The sequence below is a fragment of the Phaethon lepturus genome, unplaced genomic scaffold, assembly GCF_000687285.1.
Source record: "Phaethon lepturus isolate BGI_N335 unplaced genomic scaffold, ASM68728v1 scaffold2691, whole genome shotgun sequence".
NCBI lineage: Eukaryota > Metazoa > Chordata > Aves > Phaethontiformes > Phaethontidae > Phaethon > Phaethon lepturus.
The window spans coordinates 1-10,299 of record NW_010518269.1 but is presented as its reverse complement, the minus strand read 5'-3'; the positions used below and the strand labels follow the sequence as shown (position 1 = coordinate 10,299).

The following is a 10,299-nucleotide window of genomic DNA, read 5'->3' as shown; positions in this document are numbered from 1 at the left end:
CTGGTTGTGGGGACACACTTGTGAATCAAGGAAAATATATCCAAGTCAAGTCCCTCAAATAATCTAATAATTGTAGAATAGAATAGGCTAGACTAGTTCAGTTGGAAGGGGCCTACAATGATAGTCTAGTCCAACTGCAATGTACAGTTGGACTAGATGATGTAATACTAGTTCACTGTACTAGACTGTACAGTGAATTCTAGATGTAAGGAGTGGCATGCAGAAAGTATCTAAGCAAATTAATTTTCCTCAAAATGAATTGTCAGTATCTTTCTACTGTAGTGGTATCCTGTGCACTAGAAACACTTAATAAAATCAGTACAGGGGAGCAGATTTCTAGTCTTGTAATTCCATACACTTAATAAATTCCAAACACTTAATAAAATCAGTACAGGGGAGCAGATTTCTAGTCTTGTAATTCCATATCTTGAAGAGTAAGATACAGAAAAATAACGAGCCAGTTTCTGCTACTTTCACTAGCAATTTGCTCTGCAAAGCATTGTATTATTAAGGGTATATGCATTACGCAGCAATAGACTGTAAGATGACTGATGCTGAGCAGGTAACACTCACTGAACAGTTAAGAGTTTTCCCTTTTACTAACCAGCAACAATAACACTATTTAAGATGGTTCTTTCCATTTAAGCTGAATCACCCAAAAAAAGAGATGGACCTGTTCACTGTAACAATATCCTTAAAGAATCTGTCTCTAGAACTAGATGAAAGGAAACACCTTTTACTGCAGAAACAATTTTAATAAGGCCAAACTGTAGAAAAAACTATCAGAACAAATGTTAGATGAACAGAAGATTAAGGAGTAATTGTGGCTTCACTGGACAACGTGTATTACTCATTTGAAAGAGAACTGGAACACTTTTTTTTAAAACAATAGTTTTATAATTGTCCATCCTACATGCTTATTCTGTCTGTTTTACTGCTGCCTCAAATGCAGGAGTTGCACCTTTCAGAGGAGCCTGCAGCTAGAAAAGTTTAAGTTTTCTTTACTGATTCAGTTAATATACTTTTTAAAAAAACTTTAACAGGTTTTATTTTCTTTTAAAGCTTACTTGCAAGTCATGTTCTATAGGCAATGTTCTACAAGCTAGCTTTGGTAGCGGTTGATGTAACCTTTTGAATAATATTTGCTATTCACACAATTTGCATTAGATGTTTAAAATACCATGACTGAAACAAAAGTTTATTTGTACAGACAGTCAAAGAGGCTAAAAAGATATTTTAGAACAATCATTGAAAGCCTTTACTGAATCATAGTCACTTCAAGTGTTGTAAAGCAGTTTTCTACAATCTTCAGCTTTTCTTCAGAAAGCAGGTTTTCTTGCTTCAATTGTCCAATAAGAGCTTCCAAGGACCTGAGTCTCCCCAAAGTTTTTATCTCCTGCATTTCAAGTAGAGTGATCTTGGAGTGGAGCTTTGAAATTTTTTGCCAAAGGTGATCTCTGTCTATGTCTTGTTTGCAGTATGAATGCTCAGTTTGTAATACTTCACTTCCACCATATGCATTCATATACATAGATTTATCTGTTTCTGCCTCCTCTGTGTCAAGAAACTCTTGCTTAATAGGCAGGAAAGAACTATTAACTATTTCAGACTCTTCTGGACTCTCAGATGGCACAATGATGGCAATGACAGATTCTTCACTTCCACTGAACTGTTCAATAGTTTGTGTGACTGTACTCAGTAAAACTGCATTTTCACCTGTTGGCTGTACTTCAACAGAACAGCCTACAACACGAGAGTTAGGATTTTCAATTGCATAGTCAGTAATTGAACCTAAAGCATTTTTCAGTTTCAGAGATGAATTTAAGTAGTCAGGGTCTGTAAATTGCAAGACTGTAGCTGTACAACCTACTGGATCCTCTACAGAAGTATGAGCACTGGTAGCTTCCATGCTCTGGACTGCTGCTGCCATTAAAACAGGATTAGGTTGATGTATATGCTGCTTACATGAATTATCAAGAATGACACTGTCTGCCTGGAAGTCTTCTCCATCTTGAAGTTGCAGTTTTTGAATTTGTAAAGGTTTACTCAGTGCAGTTGAGCAACCTACTTCTGCTGTTTCATCTACATTTTCTGCAGCTACAGCATTTTTCTTTGGTGTACAAGGTTCAAGTGATACAGATGACTTCTCTGACTCTACATTTGTATTTGTTTCTTGCCAGACTTCTCTCTTCATCTCTTGTGGGGTGTTCTGAGAAGAGTCTTTTTCCTGGAGAGAAAAAAAACCACCACAAATCCAACCACCTTGTAACTAGGAAATCACTTGAAAATTAAAAAAAAAAGGGGGGGGGGGGGCAAATCTCCTTCTATAGCATGGTACTGCCTAACTAGTAATTTAGATGAGCACCATTTAAAAATTACACCAGAGACCTGAAAATTTATGTAAGTGTCTTTCATAACTTTGCTTCAGGTCCTAAATGTTGAAATATTATTTTAAAGCTCTAAAGGCAATAGCAGTTTTTTTCCTTTTTCAAACTCTAAGGAAGTTTAGCAATTTACACAAGTCATGGTAATTTTAAAAGCACTTGAAGAGAAGTGGCTAGAATCTCGATTACCACCTGAAATGTATTAAACATGTGTATTAAATATACACAGTATGAGATTTTTGCATTAAAGATGCAACAAAGTTGTTTCAGCCACTTTTGGCAAATTTTTAGTCATGTGGTCCACCCCAAAGAGAATTTAACAACAAAAAAGATTATGAACGCAGGCTTGCAGAACAGTGAAAACACAATCATGCACAAACACACAGGTGGATTTTTAAACAAACAATTCAATTCTGACAACTAAATTTCACAATCTGGCAACTAAACTTCACAATTCTTAAAAACTGAGAACTATTTTTTATTAATAGAAATTTTAACAGAAGGATAAAATTTTAACAGGACTTTAAAACAGAAATTGTTACTGAAAAAGGGACAATTTGAAGTTTATCCTTTTTTAGCCACCTTCTTTTCCCCTCCTCCACATAAACTACATCACCATATGATTAAGATTTAAGATCAGTATCCAAACAAGCTTTTTGGTATGTCAATCAGTGAAACAAAAATACACTAACACTGAGTGTCTTAGTTTTCTTCTAGTAGGCTTGATTATGAAGAGAGCAAGATGCAGAATTTGTACTCATGTGAGTCCTGTGGAATAGGAAGCAAGACCAAAAAAACCCAGAACAAAACAAACAGAACAAGAATCAACCTTAACTTTGCTAACTAAATATAGGTCAGGCAAAAAAAAAAAAAAAAAAAAGGCTGGGGGTGGGGAAAAGAGGCCAGGCTGAAGAGAAAAAAGATTATGATGGAAAAGATAATTTCAAAGTGTATATTCACAAAAGTATGTATGCAGCCTGAAGTACCCTAAATGCATAATACCTAGTAATTTGATTTTATACAAAACTTCACTGTTAAAGGGCTGAAAAGTTTATTAAAAAAATAGAATTAATTTGGTTACCTTTATCTTTTCAAAGGTGATATTTAACATCACACCAATCTTAGGGATTTTGAGAGAATGAAGGATTTCCCTTTCTCTGTTCTACCAGCAGCTGGGAAAGGCCTTATCAGACTAAATCTTTTAAGTAGAGAAATCTCTTATGAAATAAATTAGGGAAATGTCCCCCAAATCCTTGCCTATCAAAACTGCCATTAAGGTTGAAGGAAAGGCACCAAAACATGTCTCTGGATAGAGCTGCCTGAAGACCTTTATTTTCATTGAAAAGCTTCCTTGTCTATCTGTCCCTGCCCTCACACTCTTATGACAGTCTTCAAAATAGAAATCCTTGCAAACTAATGTAGAATGGTTGAAATGCAGTCAACTAACACTGCTCATGAGACAGAAACATTCTTTACTTCGAAGAAGAAATAATTAAATCATTAAGCACTTCTGGGAAGATATCCTTCACTTGGACCGTAACACAGAAAGCAAGGTGCTGGAGATCAATACACAACTCTCTTCGCTGCTCTCAGTTTTCCAAACCAAGGGTTTATAGACAAGTGTTAAAGGCAGCTTGGGACTTTAGTTTCTTGTTCCTCTACATTAACTTGGGAACGTAATAAGAAGGCATTCTCCCCCAGAATAAGGACAGCTCTTTCCCATGTCTTTGTGCCTATTCAGTCTATGTAGAAATTTTGGTTTTGGAGCAACTACAGAACCAGTGGCCAAGTCAATGCATACTGTTGATGAGCTGAGGTGGTCAACGACAGGGTATGTGCAGATGTTTAGAAAAGCAGAGTCAGAAGAGTGAGATTAAAGAAAGTAATGCCAGAGAGAAGTGAGACCCCAGGGAAGTAAGTTCACTATATCACAGATATTAAGAACTGGCATCTCTTTTCTTTTGATAGCTAGGAAGTGATGGATACATTGAAAGGAAGCATAGAATATTCTTTTCCCAAACTGCATAATTTTTTCAAGGATTTTCCATATATATTGCTAATGCAAAAATAATTTACAGAAGCCATGGTATGTTCTTGGCAACACCACTGCATAAAAAGTTTACTAGCTTTGTAATTCTACTGTCCACCTTTGTAGGTGGTACTATGACTGGCCTATGGTCACATGCAAAACAAGAGAGAATAAAGAGGTGGGCTCCTGAGCTCTTAGGTGTTAGAGAGGTTAGGGGCAGGAAAGAGAAATGTGTAGTTTGAAACTAATACATTCCAAAGCCAGTATTTATGTACAGTTAATAGAAGGCCTTAAAAGAACATTAAAATGTTAATTAAGAGTAATTGCACAGGAAAAATATTTAAAATCATAACATTCTCACAGGAAATTTATTTTGTTATGGGAAATTTCCTATCGGAAATGCTTCTGCAATTTCCAATTAAAAAAGATATTGAACCTCCAGTCAAAGTATGGGAAGTTGTTCTTCCTTTACCCTATGAAATCACATATTCATTTTGTGTCAGTCCTGTTGACAAAATATTTTGCTGGACAGGAATTTTATTTAAAAAATAAAATACGAATATATTACAGATAATTAGAACATCTGTATTACACAAATAGTTGGTTAGCTTTGTACTAAATAAAAAAGATAGGAATACATTACCTCATCATCTGGGGAAGAGAAAATTGTTGGTACAGCAGTATGTTTCAAGTATCGTATACCCCATCGCACATCAAGGGAATCGGGGGTAAAATGATCACTACATAGAAGCTGGTGCTTACTTGGAGTCCATGCATCTCGTTTCATATTCCGCAACCATTTCTCAAGTCTCTCTTTATCATGAAGTGGAAATCTTTTTTAAAGCAGTTGAAAGAACAAACAAAAACACAAACAAAAAAACCTGTTATTTTTTTTTGTTTCTTCTTTTTAAATAAAGAACATCTCATTGTTCCTTACAAGGCAGTCTTTCCTCACAAAAAGATTAAAATAATTGTTTTTAAAAAATTTAAATATGAAATGCCAGTCAGGAAGTCAGTTATTAATACAATAAGTATCCCAATTATTTCTAGTTGGATATTTGCTCCAGAGTTCAGCAGCATAATTTCTATTGATTTCTGCTGGCCAAGTTTTTCAGAACCCATGGCCAAGATGTTTTAAAAGGCTTCATCCTGCAACATTTGCTCAGAAAGTAGTCCTGCTCAAGTCCAATGAAATACTCTGGCTTCATTTAAAAAAAAAGTTAGGGCTGGTCCTCATTTTAGAAATAGTATTTGTGGAGCTTTTTTGTCTTACTAGACAAAAGTACTAGCAAAAACTTTTGTCATGATTTTTTGTTTAACAGAGTATGTCTTAATATACGTCACACTTTGGATTATCTTCTAACTTGGAAATATGACTATTTCCACTGCAGGATTTAAATCTTGTTCAAAAAGTAAATACATGCAAATGCAAAGCATTTCTATATTTTGTGTTTCAGTAATTAAGCTTTCTTACAGCGTTGAGAGCTCACATAATATTATGTAATCTGTAACTAACTTTTCAACCACCAAACGTACTTGAAAAGGAAAATTAAGAGTATATACATTCATAGAAAAAAATTAAATCAGTTTTGAAACTACATGCAAATGGTCAGACAAATTACATGGGAAAGAGAACTAAATTAAAAGAAAGTAGGTGAAGATATGTAATTTACTTAATGAATCACGATACACAAATTAAAGGGAAATTAAAGGTTCATTGTAATGCCTGTACATTCAAGTTGTTATGGTAATGGCAACATGAACATTTAGACCTCTCTTGGCTCTCATCTCTTACCAGAGAGGTATCAGGGTATTTGTAATGTGCTTAGAGGTTTCTCTGGTGCATATCAAGTTTCTTTCAACTCTAGCATATAACCACATATCATATACATAAACAATAACATGAATTCTGAGCACTGTTAAAAAACTACTGTTAAGAAAGCAATATTCCTTAGAATCATGAACAATAATAATTAAAAATTAATAATCTATGCTTTTGTGTATATGTAATTTTAAGAGACAGATTCATGTGGTCATTAAACCTGACCTGACCCTAACTGTAGGATGTAAGTATTAGCTGTTGGCAGTATGATAGGAAACAGAAACATCCAGATGTGAACAAGTGCCTACAGCCTCTTTTCAAGAGCCGCTGTGTTTTACTCCTGTCATGGTTTAACCCGGTAGGTAGCTAAAACAACCACACAGCCATTCACACTCCACCCCACCCCACCCGGATGGAGGAGAGAATCAGAGAAAAAATAAAGGTAGAACTTGTAGGTTGAGATAAATACAGTTTAATAGGATGGAAAATTATAATGATGATGATGATAATAAGAACAACAACAGAATCATAGAATCATTTGGGTTGGAAGGAACCTTTAAAGATCATCTAGTCCAAACACCCTGCAATGAGCAGGGGCGTCTTCAACTAGATCAGATTGCTCAGAGCCCCGTCCAACCTGACCTTCAGTGTTGCCAGGGATGGGGCATCTACCACCTCCCTGGGTTACCTGTGCCAGTGTTTCACCATTCTCATTGTCAAAAATGTCTTCCTTTGATCTAGTCAAAATCTACCCTCTTTTAGTTTAAAACCATTACCCCTTGTCCTATCGCAACAGGCTCTGCTAAAAAGTCTGTCCCCATCTTTCTTAGAACCTCCCTTTAAGTACTGGAAGACTGCAATAAGGTCTCCCCAGAGCCTTCTCTTCTCTGAGCTGACCAAACCCAACTCAGCCTGTCCTCATAGGAGAGGTGTTCCATCCCTCTGATCGTTTTTGTGGCCCTCCTCTGGACCCACTCCAACAGGTCCATGTCTTTCCTGTGCTGAGGGCTCCAGAGCTGGATGCAGGACTCCAGGTGGGGTCTCACCAGTGCAGAGCAGAGGGGCAGAATCACCTCCCTCGCCCTGCTGGCCATGCTGCTTTGGATTCAGCCTGGGATATGGTTGGCCTTCTGTGCCATATGGCCATACGGCCCACTGGGCCATATATCATCATCATCATCACAACAACGACGATGATAAAAATAATGATAAAACAATATACAAAACAAGTGATGCACAGCACACACCACTCGCTGATCAATGCCCAGTTAGTTTCTGAGCCACGGCGCCTCCCCAGCCAACTCCCCCAGTTTATACGCTGAGCATGACATCGTGTGGTATGGAATATCCCTTTGGCTAGTTTGGGTCAGCTGTCCCAGCTGTGTCCCCTCCCAGCTCCCATGCACCCCCACCTTCTTACTGACAGGCCAGAGCATGAGAAGTTGAACAGTTCTTGGCTGCTTAGCAACAACTAAAAATATCAGTGTGTTATCAACATTATTTTCATCCCAAATCCAAAACACTGCACTATACCAGCTACCAGGAAGAACAGTAACTAACCCAGCTGAAACCAGGACAACTCTCTAAACAGAAATGGAACATACCTAATGCCATTTCTCCTCCCTTAGTTCTTTTTTCCTTTTAATTAACAATCAATTCTTTTGGTTATGCTTATTACCATATGTTTATGGAACTTCAATGCACAAAAAAAAAAGGTATTCCAATACAACAGAAGCTGGGGAAAGAGCCTAGAGTGCCCAGTGTCATCTGAACGCTATGAAAGGCATCAATCAGGCAGGCTATTTCTTGGCAAACCCTAGATCCCACCTTCAAATCCCTGAAGCTGCAGGTTTCCTCCAAGAGCCACAGACAGCAATGACTCTCTTATGTGGGCCCACAGTGTTTCAAAACTGCAAACTTAGCTGATTTTGAGAGAAAGGTACCTGAGATACCCAATAGCAGCATTACATAAATTATACAGCGTGCCCCATAAGTAACAGAGCTTAGCCTAGGATGTTACTACATAGGTCCAAAGGTGGCTCTCAGCAAGACGATGGCCTCCTTCAATTGAAGGTCACTCCACCAATGACACTCTCTCCAAGTAGGGCTAGAGAACATTTTCTTCCACTCCTGTTACCCTTGCAACACAGCACTCATTGCTTTCCCCACAGTCAGCCAGCTTCAGATGGGAAAACAAAATAATCTGTAGTGAGAGACAATGTATGATAGCAAAATTTATTACTTTAGCTTAAGGGCAACTTTGCCAAAACCTCTTCCTGCTTTAATAAACCTTACTCATCAACAGAATCTGTTCTCTGGTGTAAATGAGACACAAAAAAAAGTAAAATGGAAAGAGGAAGTGGATGAGTTTATTCAGGAGCTGCCACCAATGCACAGGTCAGAGAGGTGAAGAAATAAAACAAAGGCAGGCAGTTAGACCAGCTGAGGTTAGATCACAGTCAAAAAGTTCAGAAGGGGCTCAGACCCAAAACCACAGAAGAGCAGAGGATGTCTCTGGGGTGGTAAGAGGCAAGGGACTAAAACTTGCAATTCACATCAGTAGCAGTTGCTAATGTAGGGCAAGAGATCTCTATAAATCACATCTCAGCACCCCTTCTATGGGACCGTGGTACTTACAATGCAGCACAATTCAATGGCTAGATAAAACAGTTGTGTTTTTGCAATCATCTTTATACTGATGCCATACAGTTGAGTACAAATATGTATCAGCACTCAAACTTGTTTTGATCATCCATGTGACACATTTTCTAAAGCAATATAAATAATTTATTTCCCCTTGTTTTAATGATTTCTTTTTGATGAATCACATATTAAGAGACATGCCAGGAAAAAAGAGCTTTCCTTCAGTTTAAAGTAAAATCCCTTTCAAAGCAGTCTTCCTGTGGGTCTTCCTACATAGCCTTCCTGATTTTGGAACAACAATGACTACACAGCAACTGACACACACTGACAAATTAGTTTGAGGTACAAATTTTACCAAAACAGATTTTGAGGCTAGTTGTGAAATTTATTCTTCAGATTTTTCTTAAATGCTACAAAATTCCTTCTGTTGACAAATGCTTATCATACTTTTATTCAACAGAAACACATTAATATTTTGTTACTTCCACTGTGCTCCCCTCAGGGTTGAGAAACACTGTTTTTAACTCACCATTCTGGGAATCAACAGCCACGTAACTGCAGCAGTACAGAGGTTACCGCAGGCCTGGGATGGCGACTGATCAATCAGCTGGCCGGATAGTGCTGTGCGGCCACCATAAACTGGTGTTTGGCAACTGATCCGGTTATCTTCCAGCTAGCTCAGCTGCCTCCAAACAAACCAGCAATGCCTCTATTGGCAGTGCAGGTAAGATAATAAGATAATTGCCACTAGAAGTGGTAATATTTAATTTTAAAGAATCAGTGAGTATTTACTTTCCTACTCTGTTAGGCCCTTCCCTTAGCTTGCAAGCTGTCAGACAGAGGATACTCATGAAGTCCATGCCTTTGCTGAATCCTTGCCCTGCTGAAACACCTCTTCCACAAAGGCAGCCATGCTTGAAAAAACAGGGGTAACCGGTGCTACTCAGCTCTAACAGCTAAACAGCCTCACGGTTATAAGCGCAGATTTTATTTTTTAATCCAATCTCTTTGGTTTTCACTTCATGAATCCTCTGCACCTCTCCCCTCCTAAGCAAGTACCGTCCGTTTTCGCGGAGGGGCGATTAAATACTCAGGCTCCCGACACCTTTCCCCCCTCACAGCTGACAGCGTTATTTCCCTCCAGCCGCTGGGGACCAGGCTGGGTTCAAAGGCGGCTCCCAGCCCCTAAAGTTAGTTTCTCAGACATTTATGCCCCGCCCGCCCCGGCTCCTGAGGGGCCACTAAGGGCCTCGCCTCACTCGGGGTTGGCCCCTCTGGCGTTCGCCATCCCCAGGGCCTGCGTTCACCCAGACCTTGCCGCCCTTCCCGGCCACTCACGGGTAGAAGCTCAGCTTGCGCTGGTCCCTGGCGCTTTGGCCCCCTCGGTTCTTGCAGCAGGACGCGGCGCAGTACCGGGGCAT

General features: G+C 38.7%; 1 protein-coding gene across 1 annotated transcript; it reads right to left on the bottom strand.

Annotated features, from left to right (window-relative positions):
- Nucleotides 1-1,060: 1,060 nt before the first annotated feature.
- On the bottom strand, nt 1,061-10,299 carry THAP5 (THAP domain containing 5). Its single transcript, XM_010296639.1, has 3 exons — nt 10,217-10,299; nt 5,057-5,246; nt 1,061-2,227 (listed from the first exon to the last, which is right to left on the bottom strand). The coding sequence occupies exons 1-3, from the start codon at nt 10,297-10,299 to the stop codon at nt 1,259-1,261; spliced, it is 1,242 nt and encodes a 413-aa protein (XP_010294941.1). The 3' UTR covers nt 1,061-1,258.